Source organism: Sinohyriopsis cumingii, unplaced genomic scaffold (assembly GCF_028554795.1).
Source record: "Sinohyriopsis cumingii isolate HCF-2022 unplaced genomic scaffold, ASM2855479v2 utg000160l, whole genome shotgun sequence".
In the NCBI taxonomy this organism is placed as follows: Eukaryota; Metazoa; Mollusca; class Bivalvia; order Unionida; family Unionidae; genus Sinohyriopsis; species Sinohyriopsis cumingii.
In genome coordinates this window covers 4777993-4796853 of record NW_028315873.1, presented here as the reverse complement: position 1 = coordinate 4796853, position 18861 = coordinate 4777993, and the positions used below count along the sequence as shown (strand labels likewise).

Sequence of the window (18861 nt, the reverse complement as noted above, 5' to 3'; positions counted from 1 at the left end):
TTTACCTCGTAGGTCAAGTAAGTTGCCGGACTGGTCAGTTAGTCTGAAATTTATTCTTGATAATAACGGGTCATGACGTCGTAGATAGACCGGATTAATTGGTTCTTGCACAATTAAATATTCGGGTGGGATTTGCGGGGTAAAATTATAAAGAATATATCTTTGCTGCGCCTGATTTGTTATTTCTGTGTTTGTCTGATAGCTGCCATCAATTACGTCACATACAAGATTGACCGCGATCGTTGAAGTTATATTTACAATTCCCGTAGAAATATGACGGTCCTGTCCGTTTTCTATGTTGTTGTACCGGAGAATGTTATCCTGGGGTGTTGTTATCTTTCTCCACTCGGCGAGTATTTTTGGAAAGGTTACGTTCATAAGATCACTGATTGATTTTTTTAGCTTGTCAGTAGCTAGTGATGGTATTACAAATGTTGGTAATTGTTCTTCTATTATTTTATATTGGTCAAGAAATACCTTACCTGAAACGAATTTGGATCGTCCATAGTCATGATGCTCTTTAAAATTTAATGCACTATTACGAATTCGCCAATTAACATGCTCAATATCGTCTGTAACCTGATTTAAATGCTGTATCGTTTCGACGATTTATTGTTTTAATTCATCAGAATAATATTGAGTGATACTAGCAAATACATTTTTTAAACTAACAAATACGCGTGTAAATTCAGGCACAATTACTTCTGAAAAATTATTAATGTATCTTTCGTTTACAATTAATGTAAAATTCGAAGTCGTAAATAGACCCCAAAGCTTTTCTTTTGGCATTTTTCTATTATCCAAGATCAATGAATAATTCTTATTCCCAAATATCTTTTCTTAACCCTGGCGCCGCTATAAATTTCTTTTCGTCGGTGTTGAAATCAGACTGTTTTGGTTCAGCTGGTGGTGGAGGTATCGGTGGAGCAACTTCAGAACATCCTAACACTGATCTGATCGATGACTGATATATATATATATATATATATATATATATATATATATATATATATATATATATATATATATATATATATATATATATATATATATATATATATATATATATATCAACGACGTATTCCGGAGAATATATCTCTATCATGATACACAAAGCTGCTTTATGAAATGTTATTGCTATCTTGGATTCCTTTCCAATGATATTTTTTATTCTTTGCTGGAATTCATCATTGATTTGTTCAGTTTGATAACTCCCCGTGGATATTCCAACAACTACCCAGTCAGGTCTTCCATCTGGTTTATTTTTATTTGCAAATACCAACGAATCGTTCGATTGTAGACCGCCGAATGATTTTGATCTGATATTTGGCCAGCTGTAGTATAATCGCAACTGCGCAAGGGCGATTTATTTCACTGGAATCGCGGTGGAAAATTAATACTGAATTCAGGGTTTGTTGAACTCGCTGATATCATTGTGGTTCTCATCTGACTTGTATTTGCGGCTATCTGCTGAAGTAGTTCTGTCATTATTTAATTTTCCATTTTCTAAATCAATTACTTCATTGTATGTCCTAACCATTATATCAAATTCAGAATCGGATATCGTCGTATCGGCAAGGCTTGATGATATAAGCGACGATAATTTAGAGTATGCGGTCGATGCCTTTTGTAATCGCACAGCATAGTCGTGCAATTTTGTACTCGTACACGTGGATATCTATTTCGCAATAATATTGAAAACCCCAGCGATGGCCGCCGATGATGAAACACATATCGTTGCTATTGCTAACGTTAGCGGTGTCAGCGCTGATAACGGTGGACGCAACGAGTGTAGATACCTAGAATACAATGACATCGATGGCAACTACATGTCTTCTGTATTTTTTTTTTTTGCTTTCGCGCTATACTTGTCAGCGATGGTTTTTAGCACTGTTTGCCATTCACGTACTTGATCATATCTAAATATCTGAACTTTCATTATACTTTACACAGTAACCACATTGATTTAAATAATCATTGAGGCATTTCAGCAACAAATGCCAGACTCCAAGAGTAAGATGTTGCGATTAATTTGTTATCATCTGCTTCCAGTATAAATGTTTCTACGTTCCTGCTATTTAACACAACAGACACAACCCGGAAAACTTATCGGTTGTATGCCGCCAGGAATACGTACTGTATATACTAAATTTTTCAGCGTTGAACACATTCAACCTGTACACACCAGTGACTTCTGCGATATGTTTCATAGTATTATTTTGCTGTGACCATGTCGAGAATCCCGAAGACACTGTATATACGTTATTGGTGATCTGTTTGTGGGGAATTTTGATCAGATTAATTTTGTTAACGATATCAGGAATTCTACATCTACTCGGTCCGCAGCGTGGATAATTTACCATCTACGATGTAGCAGTTAACGTCTACATCTTTTTTGTTGCGGTATCTTTGTCGGATGTTGGATTTCTGAGCACTACTATTTTATTTCCGTTCATGCTGAGTTCACCTGTCATTGTGTCACCGGTATTTTTCAAAAGATTGGCAAAGTTTCATGCAATTTCATCTCTGATCGTTGTAAACGATATATTTGAGTTGAGTCTCTGATTATATCGCCGTCAGTAAACACAGGGATGTTATCCGTGGTAGCACCGAGAACTCTACGAACTTTGTCATTCCATTTGATACTGCTCGTTTTCAAAACACCGTATTCATCCTGAAAAACAACAACATCATCTCAGTCAACCCCAGAGAGGTTCATTTTATCATAGACTTCGTATTTAGTCGCGTAATTTGGCAAGTCTACTCCGTCGAACTTTTGTTTTACTCGCAGTAGTATCACCGCGATATCTTCGGTAAATATCTACCAGTATTTTGTTTCTTTCTGATCTAAATCAATGACTTCTCAGACTGTTGACTTGTATAATTGTGCATAACTTTGTGAGGTGGCAACGATGATTTTGATACAGACCTAAGTACAGCAATTGCTTCACCGCCGCATATTGGTGGATCGGTTAATTTTTGTGTTAGTAGCGTTGAGTACCAAACTTTTACTTGCAATGGCGTAACATACTTGATAAAATCCTACGGTGGAGCTAACCCATGCGAATCGAAATAAATAATTCCACGTGGATCAATCGCGTATGAGTTCCCAATGAGTTCCAGGTCCAGTGCAGTTATCGAGATTAATAATACCAGTTTCAATATTATTTGGTCATTGTGGTAATTGATCTCGCATAAAAACATCTCTAAAAATTTTATTTTTAGTTGCTTAGCAGCATCAAGTATATCAAATTTTGACATAGGCCCAAAACCGCTGACTTTTAACGAAGTGTTCTTGGAAGTCTCAGACCTATTCTTCGATGAGTTCCTGGAAGTCTTAGACCCTTTCCTGTTCCTTTTTTAATGTCATTCCAGCTGCGGTTCCAACAGCACCTAAGGCGGCTGCTTTTACAACGACTGGAACTGCTGCGGCTATCAGCGCTGGTATTGCGGCGAGAAGTGGGACTATCCCGTCTGTCTTAGTAGTATCTTAATGGCACCAGCGGAAAGTTTAAATCTTATTCCAGTCTTGGATTGTTTGGCTTTATTAAGATGTTTAAGCTGACGTTCCGTCAACGACAGATTATTTCACCACCTGTGATTTGATTGTGTTTTAGTGTTATTGTGGTCACACATTTTTTTTGCTGATGCGGATTGTAGTTTTTTAATCTGACCAGGAGTCAGACTAACACTAACGTGATGGTAAGACATTTTATAAAATACTCGTGTTTCTAAATAAGGTGGATTAAGGTAACACATTAAGATTTTCAACTGGCGCATCAACGACTCTCATTCGACCAAACCACCTTCAAGTAACATTGCTTTGTCACTAAGTATGACCGCGATTGCTCTGTAATTAACACTATCACCTATATTTAAGCTGACTTTGAAATGGATATTATATCAACAACAGATTTTTTGGATAAATCAAGATACTCCAGCGAAAAGTAATAGATCAGATATCGTTCTTTAAAATCATGCTGTGAGATTTGTAAACAAGTATCTACGTTTTGATTGCGTCACATAAACGTCATTAGCCGATGATACCCACGTGCAACATGGTTATGCTCATAATTCAATAGTATGTTTTCTGTTGGTTCTTGTTGTCCGTTTATCACTAAAGAAACCTCAGTAACACTATGTTGGTCAAATATCATATGGTAGTGAGTTTGTGAGTTTAATCGATCACGATTTTGAAAAGCAACAAATATACATCTCAGTGCAGAAACACTTTGCTGTGATGCTATGTGTCATGTAAATTGACAGTTAATATCAGTTTGTATACTATCCGTGGTTGTTGTCAACCAGGACAACAGAAACTTACCACCTGCATCCATAAAAGATAATACTCGCTGTTATTCTGCGATTGTCGGAGTCATAACCGGCATCCACAACGCAAGTTTTGTTAGCATTACTTTACCAGCCTCACCAGCAGATCTCCAGATTACGTTGTCGTCGGTATACTTTCTCACAAGAGCAACTGTGTGTTTAGCTCCAAAGATAACCTTTCTAACATTTTTGCAAAATCCAAAGATATGCGATAGTGGAATGGCGCATGAGAAATTTCTACGACGCCCTTTCAACATTGCTCTGCGTGTTGCAAATCCTAAGTTGAAATTTTCATTAGCACCATGAACTACCCGCGCCACATCAGCGCAAGCGTTTCCGGCAAAATTTCTTGGTCGTCTTATATCATGCTGATTGATATCGGAGGTAACATTATTATTCTTCACAAACATCATGTTAGGACCGGCTGATCTTGTATAATCATCAGAGTATCTTGCCAGTCCTATTATTGTTGCAGCAACGTCAACGTGTTTCTGAATTGTCTCGATGTTTTGTCCATCGATCATATAAGTGGCGCTATCAAACAATGCCAGGATGCCGTTGTTTTCAAAACCAATAACGTCTTCATTTGCATATACAGTATTATCCGTTTTTATAATTCAACCTTCTACCTCAATGAAAGCCTCAGCTGGTAGAAAGTGTCTGTTTGTATCATGAACTTGCAACTCAATTCTTCCATGTTGATCTGGTAGTCGTGCTTCATAAGAATACAACTGATAATCACGTACAGACTCATCTTTAAGGACAGGTACTTCCATATCAAATGCTGTGTCGGATATGCGCTTAAACATTTTTATTATAATTAGTTTTGGTCTAACACGAGGATTACCGCCTTCGGAAAACTCCGCTTCCTGATATTAAACTTGAAATATTATTCCCTGCTTCACTGGGCCCTAGCGATGCCAGTTTCATATTTGCAGCTTGATTTATTGTTTTACTGACATTTGCAGGCATGACTTCGGTGCTTGGTAATTTCACTGGTTCCTAGTCGCTCTCGAGCTAGACGTGCAGTGTAAGATTCCGTCAACTAGATGATACCTGGAAGAAACCCTCATATCTTCACCTGGAAACAATTTAGGTCGTGAATAAACTGGAACGAAATGGCAACTACGTCACCGACAGAGAGACGATTTGCTCAAGTCTTACAGTGTCCCATTTGCCTAGATACGCTTAAAAGACCAAAGGTTCTGCCATGCGGACATACGTATTGTACTTCGTGTCTTCAGTCACATATCAACTGTAAGGTGATCAACAGGGGGACTCCTCAGGCATGCTTTCCTTGCCCGATATGCAGGGCCGACACAACATTACCTGATACCACAGCGAGTGTCGAACAGTGGGCAGAGTTATTTCCAGTAAACAGCATTGTATCATCTGTATTGGATGTAACAGTGGAAACGTTTGGTGAAAAATTATGTGATATGTGTCTCAAGTGGAATAGACAAACTTCAGCAAGATCATTTTGTAAATATTGCAGAAGATTCATGTGCAAAATATGTAAAGAACACCACAATGAAACCATTTCACCAATGTCACACGATGTTATCGATTTGAGCACAGAAAATGATCCTAGTGTTATGATTCCCAGCCTATCCACAATAGAAAAATGCCTTAGACATCTCAATGAAAGCATCGAATTCTTTTGTATGGATCACAATTCACTTTGTTGTAAAACATGTGGATTTCTTGAACATAGAAAATGTGATAGAGTCATTCCGATTGATGACGTGCTAAAGACTTTTGATGCGAAAGCAAAATCAAAAGATTTGGATGCCAACATACGTAATATCGGAGACCACGTGAAAGAAATAACAAGCAAGGTAAGGGAAAACGCAGATAATATTCAGAATGACAAATCTGCCATTTTAAAGCAAATCCGGATTCTCAGAGCAGAACTAAATGCCAAACTACAGAAACTTGAGGATGATTTAATTGCCTGTCTTGAAGGAAATCATAAAACTGAAGATTTGACCTTACATAATCAAGAGGCCAGGGGACAGAGTTTGATTTCTGCGATTGGCAGTGACCTGACTCAACTTGACCTTGTGATGACCTACGGGTCAGAAGTTCAGAAGGTCATAATGCTCCACAACATGGAGAAGAATCAAACCAGATATCTTAAAGCCATATCGGAGTATCAAGAAGAATTGGAATATATCACAATAGGGTTAGAAGTTAATAAAGACCTAAATGATTTGATTAAGGACTTAAATAGATTTGGACAAATAACTGTGACCCGATCTAAAAGAAAACTGCCCCTATGTCCTGCAGTAACAGCATCGCAGCCGAAAGCGGAGACGGTTAGTGGATTCAGTGGAACCCAATTAAAGGACAGAAAGGCAGTGAAAGTATCTGAATTCAGTGTGAATGAATCGGGAGATGATGTATTATGTTATATTTCGGATGTTCTAACACTGCAAAGAGAGAAGCATATTTTTGTCGATTATATGAACAGCAAGATCAAAGTGTATGGAGAAAATTATCAGTTGCAAGAGAGTCTGAAACTCCAGGGAAATCCGTGGAATGCTTGCATCCTTCCTGACAACAACCTGGCCGAGACTTTACCCTTTAATAAGACCATTCTTGTCATTGGCATAGATGACAGGATGAACATTGTCAGAGAGATCAAAACAAGGCTGCAGTGTTGGGGTATAGCAGTGATGAAAGATCAATTGGTGATCACCACAGGACGTGATGAACACAGTGTCCTGATATTAGATATAAATGGTACCGAGATCAGAACTGTCCGACCGGACAATTATCAAAGTGAGAAACTACTAAGTCCATCTTATGTCAAAATAAACAAACCTGAAACAATCATATACATATCATATAATGACCGGGATAAAATGGTTGCCTATAACACATCCTGGGATGTCATGTTTACATACACGGATCAAGACATGAATAGACCACGCGGCATTGATACTGATAGAGAGGGTAACATTTGTCTGTGTGGTTACAGTTCGTTCAATGTCCAACAGATATCAGCGGACGGCAAGCTGATGAAGGCACTGTTAACAAAGAAGGAAGATAAAAAGTTCCTACTTACAATAAGATTCTACAGAGACATGGACAGATTCTTTGTAACATACTCTAGCTGTGATGTTGTTGAAGTGTATGACATGTGTGACTAAAAGTGTTAAAATTAGAAACACCATTCCACAGTAAGTATATTGGTGGAATCCACGGATGACAGTGCATACACTGACAAGGGCCTTCTATATGTGTTACTGCCACAAGTCATGTGAAAACTACATCTAGAGTTTATAATTGTCTGAAATGTAAAGCTGCTTTGGATAGACTAAGACAATAACAGGTTGTATTTCTTTCTCATATTCTTATTTTTATCAATATATTGACTGCATAGAAAGGGTATTTTATGTTCTGTACTGCAACAAGTCCTTCTCATGTGAAAACTACATCTAGAGTTCATGATTGTCTGAAATGTAAAGCTGCTTTGTATAGTCTAAGACAAGAACATGTATTTCGTTCTCATATTCTTATTTTCATTAAAATATTGAAAATAGTGACTGCATAAAACTCGAATGAAAAACACAGTGAATGTCAACTTAAGTTTTATTATTTTACAGATTTATAAAGTAGTGAGACTGCATCATGCATTTACCGCAGCTAATGTCTACAATTTATTTATGTGCTATATCTGAATTATCTGAATTACCTTACATGAATTGTGTACGTTCATGTTGTATCCATTCGGTATCGACATATTGGTTGTTTGATTGTATTGCGCTTGGTACGTTACTCATTTTCTTAAAAATTGGTGAACCATGTATAAACTGAAAACACACACACACACACACACACATATTCGGTATGGACATATTTCTTGCTTGACTGCATTGCGCTTGGTACGTTACTCATTTTCTTAAAAATTGGTGAACCATGTATAAACTGAAAACACACACACACACACACACACACACACACACACACATATATATATATATATATATATATATATATATATATATATATATATATATATATATATATATATCTGTGTGTGTGTGCATGTGTGTGTGTGCTTGCTTGACAGCAAATTCCTACGCATCGGTGTCATAATCCTACACGAGGATGAGCATTTCAGTCAGACACAAAATATTTGATCCTGATTGTAATATTGTATAACGAAGTATTTTTCTCACATTTGTGATCTAAAATAGACGTTCTAAGTCAAAATGGTACATATTGAAAACTGATACGAATTTAATGGAGTATGTGTGTACTGTTTACAATCACGGTGTCTTCTACTAGTAACTGGACAACAAAATCGGTTTAATAGCTAAATCAATCAATACAAAAAGTGCTGTTTTACGTCATACATCCGCTGAAACCAGACCACAAAATCAATGCCAGCAGCAAAATCGATAATTACAAAACGACTGATTGCCTGTATTTCAAAATGGATCTCATCCTACAAATGATTTTCCTAACAAGGAGAATTTAATTATCGACGTTAAATTATATTTCAAAATCGATCTCACCCTACAAATGTTTTCATCACAATGGGATTTTTATTCACAGCGTGAAAATGTATTTCAAAATCGATCTACCATAGATTTTGTTTGGGCCATCTAGTTGACGATATTTTTATTTCTAAGCTCCACTGAATCAGATGTATACTTTTAGTAATGAGTGAAATAATGCGTACCTCGATTTCATTAATAAATTCCAAGGTTGATGAATCTAGTAAAATCACGAGGTCGAAACAGGCCATGAGTATCGCGAGTGAAGGTCAAAGGAACATCACGTCATTCAACGAGGACATTTGTAGTGATCGAAAATGTCAGACTGTACTAGTTCATATATTGTTGAAAAGGGAAAAGTTGACTTTGTTTACTTGTTAGTATTTCGAAATAATAATGATTCAATGAATGCCTGGAGTCAAATACAAGATTATATGCAACCAAAGAAATTGATGTAAATAATCATTAAAAATTGACATTGGTAGAAATAAATAAAAATCATTTTCCTTCATATGTACAGACTTTAAGTAGTTTGTGGAAATCACTTTTCATTCTTTCAGTCCCTGTGACCTTGACAGTTACTATTTTGACCATACTTATGATCTGTTTCTAGCTTGACCCAAATGCAAGTAAGTTCAAGAGTTTACAAACGGTGTTTATTGGAGAACTAAAGCTATTGTCCGGAAGTAACATATGGAACAGACAGATTGACTTTCGTCCATACAGATGGAAACATTATAAGATGATACAATAAGCCTTATAGTGCTGGTGTGGTGTGGATTAGACAGCTAAAATGCTTTTTGATTATGATTAGACGTTACTGTACAAAATTATAAGTTCATTAAGAGTTTTATTTTTATTAACTAAATAAGTTTTTAAACTTTCCATTTGCTAACCGGTTTATTCATAAAATTTCTATCCTTTAAGGCACAAACCTATTTTAATGGTTCTTCGCCCTCTTCGATACATTGGAATCTACCCCTAATCGGACCGCTCCACTGGCCAAGTGGTTAGAGCGTCTGCCTCGGATGCGGGAGGTCGTGGGTTTGATCCCCGGCCGAGTGATACAGAAGACTTACAAAAACGGTACTAACAGCTACCTCGCTTGGCACTCAGCATTAAGAGGTTAGTGTTAGGACTGGTCGGCCCGGTGTCAGGATAATGTGACTGGGTGGGACATCATGCTACATGTCTGCAGCATGATGCCCCAGTGCTAGAAATCACTATAAACTGCCTCAATGCAGACATCGTAGCGAAATGACTGAAAAATTGTTGAAGCTACGTTAAAAATCCAAATCACATCACATCACATCACCCCTAATCGAATACCCTCTAAGATTATCCTTTGTTACATGTTTGGAGCATATTATTTTGTCTTCGATTTGTCTTTTAGATGTATGAAATTATTTTTGTAGCTATCAATTTCATTAACGATATTTTTTAACATCCATTTTAACCTTTCTTTTTTTATTTGTAGCACAGAGATAGTTTTTGAATTAATACAACTTCTAACAATAGGCACTCCTCAATTGTATACAGGATGTTATCAAATATCGGCGTTACCGAATTGTATACTTGATGTAATCTAATTTAGGCATTACTCAGTTGTATACTGGATGTTATCTAATTTAGGCACTACTCAATTGTATATTGATATCATTTGATTTAGACCCTTATCAAATGTATAATGAATACAAAACGATGGATTGACTGTATTTCAAACTGGATCTCACCCTACAAGTGTTTTTCGTAACAAGGGGAGATTAAATAACGACTACAAATTAAATTTCAAAATCGATCTCAACCTACAAATGTTTTCGTCACAAAGGGATTTTTATTCAGACTGTATTTCAAAATCGATCTTACCCTAGTTTTTGTAAGGGTCATCTAGTTGATGATATTATTAATTCTAAAATCCATTGAATGAGTTGTATACTTTAAGGAATGAGTCATATAATCCGTATCTCGATTTCATTAATAAATTCCAACGTTGATAAATGTAGTAAAATAAAGGGTCCATATAGGCAATTGAGTATGTCAAATGAAGGTCAAAATAACATCAGGTCATCCAACGAGGATATTTGTACTGATCGAAAAGGTCGACTGTACTAGTTCATATTTTGTTAAAGGGGAACAGCTGATTCTGTTTACTTGTTAGTATTTTGAAATAATAATGATTCACTGAACGCCTGGAGTCAAATACAACATTATTTGCAACTGAAGAATTTTATGTAAATAATGCAAAACAAATTAATATTGGTACAAATACGGAAATATAATTTTCCTTTATATTTACAGAATTTAAGTAGTTTGTGGAAACCGTTTTTCATTCTTGCAGTCCCTGTCACCTTGACATTTGATCTTTTGACCATTCCCCTGATATTTTGCCCCCGAAGTTAATATGTTTCTAGCTTGCCCCAAATGCAAGCAATTTTCAGAGTTTAGAAACGGGTGTAGTGGAGAACTCAAGCTATATAGTACGGAAGCAACATATGGGACAGACAGATTAACTTTCGTCCATACAGACGGAAACATTATAAGATGATACAATACGCGTTATAGTGCGGGTGTGGTGTGGATTAGACAACTAAAATACTTTTCGATTATGATTAGATGTTACTGCACAAAATTATAAGTTCATTAAGATTGAATTAAATATTTTTTTTAAGTGTCCATTCGGCTAATCAGTTTATTCATAATATTCTATTCTCTAAGGCACAAACCTATTTTAATGGTTCTTCCTTCCCCCTTCTATTGACTGGATCTACCCCTAATCGAATACCCTTTAAGATTATCCTTTGTTAAATGTTTGGAGCATATTATGTTTTCTTCGAATTGTCTTCTAGATGTATGAAATTCTTTTTGTAGCTTATTAATTTCATTAACTACATTTTATTTTTTCATTTTATCATGTCCTTTGTTTCCTCTTTTGTAGCAACGGGGATAGTTGCTGTCTCTTATTTAATTAATGAAACTTCTAAAAATAGACAATTCTCAATTGTATACTGGATATCAATTGTATACTGGATATATCAATTGTACACTGGATATCAATTGTATACTGGATATCAATTTATACTGTATATCGATTGTATACTGGATATCAATTGTATACTGGATATCAATTGTACACTGGATATCAATTGTATACTGGATATCAATTGTACACTGGATATCAATTGTATACTGGATATAAATTTTATACTGTATATCAATTGTATACTGGATATTAATTGTATACTGGATATCAATTGTATACTGGATATCAATTATATGCTGGATATCAAGTGTATACTGGATGTCGCTTAATTAATCACATACTCCAGATCCTTTAGAAGAGTTCTATCAAATTTCAAGAATTCTATTCCGTGTGTCAAGTTATTATGTTGAAGTTCGATGGTAGTAATCGAGAGACCGGTCCGGTAGCCTGATTTCATTTTCATGTCATCTACTAAATCCATTAAACATTCAGCTATAAGTCGAACATCTAACCAAACTTGTCTGGATTTTTTTTTCCTGCATCGTGTGTATTTTTTTAGATGTGGAATATGTACTACATAACAGGCATAGTATGATCATCCATCCGTTTATTTAGTCTTTTTCTAGATTTAGGGTTATTAAAATTTACATACTCAAATCGAATATAGACGCTAATACTAAATGGAATTCAAAACAAAACTGACCAAATTATTTGATTATTTCTTCCACAGTGTCAAAAAGTAAGGTCATTAGGTACTTGTAAGAGTTTTCTTGATATGTAAATCGCAGTAAGTACTTCTTGTAAGGTGCAAGCTAATATTCACATAACATGAAATGCACAACTAACCAAGTGTATTGGAAATATTTATATGACAAGTGCTTGTAAAGGAAACCGACAGTATATGCCACGTCATAACGGCACGATCATAAAATAATCACTCTCTGTCGCGTATGCGCACAATAGCCAGGTGCTGAGTAACCATGTAGTCCTTGATTTGAATGGAGAAAAAAATTATGCTGGTGTAAGTCAGGTCTATTTTACTATTTACATTCATAATTTGAGTATGCATGATATGAGCAGGTGTCCACTGTAAACATGTATGTTACTAGCAGGCGTTCACTATAAGGACTTATCCATAGCATGTATTAACTCAGCCTCCTTTTCATTATAAGTATGCTAATATAGGCATGACTTGAGATAGTATGAATCCTGAAATCCGAACCAGCGAAATTAGAATTATATCAATTGAATGTAAATTAAATTCAAAACTATACCAGCAACATTGAAATATTTAAATTCAAAAATGCATCTTCTAAAACTATACGAGCAACACTGAAATATTTAGATAGAAAATCCATTTCCACAACTATAACCAAAGTATTTACCAAAAAATCACACAGACGCAGAGATAGACACACATACAGACACACACAGACGTTCACACAGACACACATACATACAGACACAGACAGACACAGACAGACACACAGACACACACAGAGACAGACAGACACACACACACTTCTATTTAAAATTTGACAATTTTCTATTTTAATGTACCACTCCGGTGGGCGAGTGGTTAGAGCGTCCGCCTCAGATGCGGGAGGTCGTGGGTTCGATCAAGAGTCATACCAAAGACTTATAGAAATGGTACCAATAGCTGCCTCGATTGGCGCTCAGCATTAAGAGGTTAGTGTTAGGACTGGTCGGTCTGCTGTCAGGATAATGTGATTGGGTGGCATGCTACATGTCTGCGGCAGGATGCCACAGTGACAGACATCACTATAAACTGCCAAACTGCAGACATCGTAGCGATATGACTGAAAAAATTGTTAATGCTTACGTTAAACATCCAAATCACACACACACACACACACACACACACACACACACACACACACTATTTTAATGTACACATGAAACGTCCCAAACTGGTTGCGGAGTTTTTTTGCTGACTGTACCGCCCGCAAAAATTTTGTTTCAGAACCTGTTTAAACTTGTGGAAAATTGATCACATAGTTTAATTATTAGTTATAATTATTGCAGTAAATAACGCAAGGAGCCATATTACGAATTTAAATTATTTTCCTTAAAATAGATGTGGTTGTGTTAAAAATCCTCCATAACACAAACGTGGGTATTTTACAAATATTAGTTGAATTGCAGAAACAAAGTGTTCGCGTCAAAACCAAATGTAGCGCTCACTCATTCCGTATCTTATACATACGTGCATTCATGCATATATTTGTTTAAATTTGTTTAATAGATAAATATAATAATTCTGGGTCTTTTTATTTTGGTCAATTTTGCATATATATATATATATATATATATATATATATATATATATATATATATATATATATATGGTTCCAGTTTGGTTTCTTCATTATGGTTTAGATCTCGTAGACAGCTTTGCTGATTTATAAAGTCAAAATTATGGTATGGATCCTTAGTTGATATTCATGATATGGCAAGAATCTTTAAAACATTATACACAATCATAGCGAAGAAGTAACAAGTATCAAGGAATGTGAGGCCGAGAAGACAAAATCTTTGATGCTTCTAAACATTTGGGGTACCTTTCTATGTATGTATGTATGTATGTATGTATTTATGTATGTGGTAATAAATAATGATGGATGAATGCTTCATTTCGCTAAAGTACACATGTCCTCAGTGCATTATAAAATTAATTTTATATTGACCTACCAAATAACAGCATTGTGTCTCTGGCATGCTGACAACGTTAAAAATATAACAATATGATGGTGAATTTATCCCTGCATACATTAGCAAATTGTTTCATACTGATGATACCAAAATATATCAATCTGGTGATGAAAGCTGTACAAATTGTTAGAGAGTTGATGTCTCTAGTGAACAAGCAAGCGAAACCCACAAAAATCTAAACAAAAGTCAAAGGAAGGTAAAACTTCTGACAAAGAATTATATTTGAGATGGTAGAATCAAGCAACAAAAACATTATCACATCATCCAGAAATCGCTTAAAAGCAGAAACTTTGCAAAGACTGATGGCTATGATATTGTAGGAGCATAAACCGTAGAATCTAATGGATGGAGGCATCAACGAATAGACTATTCAAGTATAGAAAATTATTTAATTGATTTTTCAGACAAAAAACATGTACAGTATGACATATAACGGCTATTTAATTTAATCATCGGCATCGCTGAGTTTCAGAAGGTTATCGATCAGTGATATTTCATTAAAGTTATGTCACTAGTTTGTTATATAAATTACATACTGAATATACTATGCAGATGATATCTCATTTTATCACACCGTTAATGTCATATGATGATTGGCTTATTTTTCAGATAAGGTTGCCAATGGATCCCTTTTTTATCAGACCTAATACACTAATGATATGTGTAGACGTATTGCAAGCATGACAAAAAATCTCAAACTGAGGATAAATTGTATGAATAATCTAACTGATACTGAAGCCAGATTATCATTTTACTCTACCAATCATCACTGTGATTATCAGTCTACTTATCACTGTCAATATCAGTCTACTCAGACTACCAGTCTATCACTGTCAATATCAGTTTACTCAGACTACCAATCTATCACTGTCAATATCAGTCTACTCAGACTACCAGTCGATCACTCTGATCGTCATTCTACTCAGACTACGAATCTATCACTGTCGATATCAGTCGACCAGTCCATCACTGTCAATATCAGACTACTCAGACTACCAGTCTATTACTCTGATTGTCATTCTACTCAGACTACGAATCTATCACTGTCGATATCAGTCGACCAGTCCATCACTGTCAATATCAGACTACTCAGACTACCAGTCTATCACTCGGATTATTAGTCTACTCAGACTACGAATCTATCACTGTCGATATCAATCTACTCAGACTACCAATATATCACTGTCGATATCAATCTACTCAGACTACGAATCTATCACTGTCGATATCAATCTACTCAGACTACGAATATATCACTGTCGATATCAATCTACTCAGACTACGAATCTATCACTGTTGATATCAGTCTACTCAGACTACGAATCTATCACTGTCGATATCAGTCTATTCAGACTACCAATATATCACTGTCAATATCAGACTACTCAGACTACGAATCTATCACTGTCGATATCAGTCTACTCAGACTACGAATCTATCACTGTCGATATCAGTCTACTCAGACTACCAATATATCACTGTCAATATCAGACTACTCAGACTACCAGTCTATCACTCTGATTGTTAGTCTGCTCAGACTATTAATCTATCTCTGTCGATGTCAGTCTACGCAGACTATCAGTTATAACGCTGATTATTAGTCTACTCAGACTACCAATCTATCCTGTGCCTATAAGGCTACTTAGACTTCCAAACTATCACAATGATTACTATTCCACTTAGAGTACAAATCTATCACAATAATTATCGGTCTACTCCGACTATCCATCAATCATTTTGATTATTTTCTCTACTCAGACTACAGGGGCCCCGAGTGGCCGAGTGGTCTAAAGCGCTCTCCGTTACGGATCACTGCCATCTCACCTCTGTCTGCGTGGGTTCGAGTCTCGGATTCGGCTAATGTGGGTATGTGAGAAAACTTGCCAGTAGCTTCTCGTGGGTCGGTGGTTCTTTCCGGGGTTTTCCCGGGTTCTTCCTCCACCATTAATACTGGCCGCCGTGTACAGCCTATCGCGTGCTGAAAAATGGCGTTAAACCCTACAACAACAACAACTACTCAGACTATCAATCTATTACCGTAGTTATTATTCTATTACAACGATTCACTTTGGGTTTTGAAATTTGAGCCATCATATGTGTTTTGTGGATTTTTAACTTAGCTTTAGCAATTTTAGTCATGTCGTTCCGATGTCTGCAGTATCACAGTTTATAGTTCACGATGTCCCACCCAGTCACATTATACTGACACCAGGCCGACCAGTCCAAACAATAACCTCTTAATACTGAGCTCTAAGCGAGTCAGGTGCTAGTACCCTTTTGTATTACACTCTGGTATGACTCGGCCAGCTATCACATGTAAAAATGAGTTGAAAATGTCATTCAGGAACATGTGCACTTTCTAGTGATAGTATGTATTTACGTACGTATTTGTCCACCCAACTATTCATCGAACTAACCACCCATCTTTCTCTACTTTACTTCTACCAATAACACTGTCTCTAATTATGTCTTTTAACATACATTGATAATCACACTTGCTTTACACCTGTGTACTAAGTTATATCAAGGGCAGTTATTGCTGTATTTGTCTATACCAACACCTTGCACTAAGGTTTCATTCTAAATACCTTCTTTATCTTCAGGAAATGAATGCCTAAAAAAACCACAGGGATGGTTGAAACTCCACTCTCTTCTCAGAATTATGGCCAAGCATGCAGATAAAGCTTACATTACAGAGGGTGTGTTTTCTCGTGTAGAAGAAGTTGAAGATGAGGACAATATATAATCTGAACATTTTGTCTCCAAGCTGCATTCCTAAAATGTGTAGATGTACCGTCTGAAGAACCAGGTTGCATAATGCTCATTTTGTCTGCAAGTTGCATTCCTAAAATGTGTAGATGTACCGTCTGAACAACCAGGTTGCATAATACTCATTTTGTCTCCATATCACATTTCAAGTTTTAGTAACTATAATAAGTTCAAAGATATTGAAAGATAATGGAAGTGTTTTATCCAATACTTGACATCTACAAAAGGAGTGTTATCCAAGACGTTGATATATTATCAACTGAAGGAACACTACCAACAACTCCTCTTTTACGAACATCGAAGGACAGGCGGTTGAAATAAAATCTCGGGCCTATGGATGATTATAATTCACTGCTATTATAACAAATTGTATCTTAATCATATCGTGTTTGAAGTGTTTACATCCATACATACATACATACATACATACTGTGGTGTGTCGGGTTGTTATGCCACCACTGTGGTAGGTGTTATGATTGGGGTGGGGTGCTCCCAATATTTTATTTAAATTATTATAAAAGTCCAACCCAGGCTGGATTTTGGTTGGAAGATAAATTAGTGAAAGATGGATGTAAAGCCCTCAGTCAGCAATGCCGACGGTTAAATGATTGAATATACAAAAAGTGAAATTCAATGAATAACAATTTAATAACAATTCAATAGTCAAGTGCTTCAAATTTCCCAATTACTCATTTGATTAGGAGTGTGAGAGAGCTTTCCACCTGTCTATGTATTCTACTCATCTGTGTATTCTTCTCTCCTATTCCTCCAATTTCTTCTTCTCTTTCTCCGGACTTTCTTCAAATCCCTTCTCCTCGACTTCTCTATACTCCTCCTCTCCAATTTCTCTTCCTTGACTCCTTTTTCTCCTCCTCCTCGACTCTCTCCACCGACTAGACTCGTCAACTCCGACTGCTCTGCTAGTCTCACTTCCGTCTCCCCTCTTAGAGACTCGGGACTTAACTGAACCGGAAGTTCTGTTCCCCAAAACGCTTCCTTCCTGTGAAAACACAAGGACGGTACAATATTTTCCTTAGCCCTCTCATCTCACACTACACCCAGCCTATCATCAGATAACGGCTGTTAAATTTCTTCGGTCAAGCATTCATTCATATCGAAATACTCATACGTTCTTGTATGGTAAAACAACGTCGTAATAAAAGCACGGCATCAATTACTTCTCATAGATGCAACAATAAATTGTCACATCAGTACATATTCCTAATCCCATTATACTAGACAATATCCCAACGCATTTCTTTACATTACAACTCATACAAGGTACACAAATATTCAAATATCCATGCTCTGATATATCCATACATCCATATTAACTAACCTTACACACTTCAACAATTTTCCAAATTCACAATTCAAGCATGTGTAAATTCTAACATATCACATGAATAAATGCACTAGTTTACTACGAAGTAACCTATTAGCGAATGACAAAATTAATTCCGACCACAAGCTAACAATCTACATAATTCTCTACATAATGCTCAAATACGCCTGTAAATGAACACTACAAGGTAATTCTAC

General features: G+C 36.1%; 1 protein-coding gene across 1 annotated transcript; it reads left to right on the top strand.

The window, feature by feature from the left end:
* Nucleotides 1-5392: 5392 nt before the first annotated feature.
* Nucleotides 5393-17891, top strand: LOC149774662 (uncharacterized). The gene is made up of 2 exons (XM_089944816.1): nucleotides 5393-7666; nucleotides 17154-17891. The coding sequence occupies exon 1, from the start codon at nucleotides 5448-5450 to the stop codon at nucleotides 7482-7484; it is 2037 nt and encodes a 678-aa protein (XP_089800942.1). The 5' UTR covers nucleotides 5393-5447; the 3' UTR covers nucleotides 7485-7666; nucleotides 17154-17891.
* Nucleotides 17892-18861: the final 970 nt, after the last annotated feature.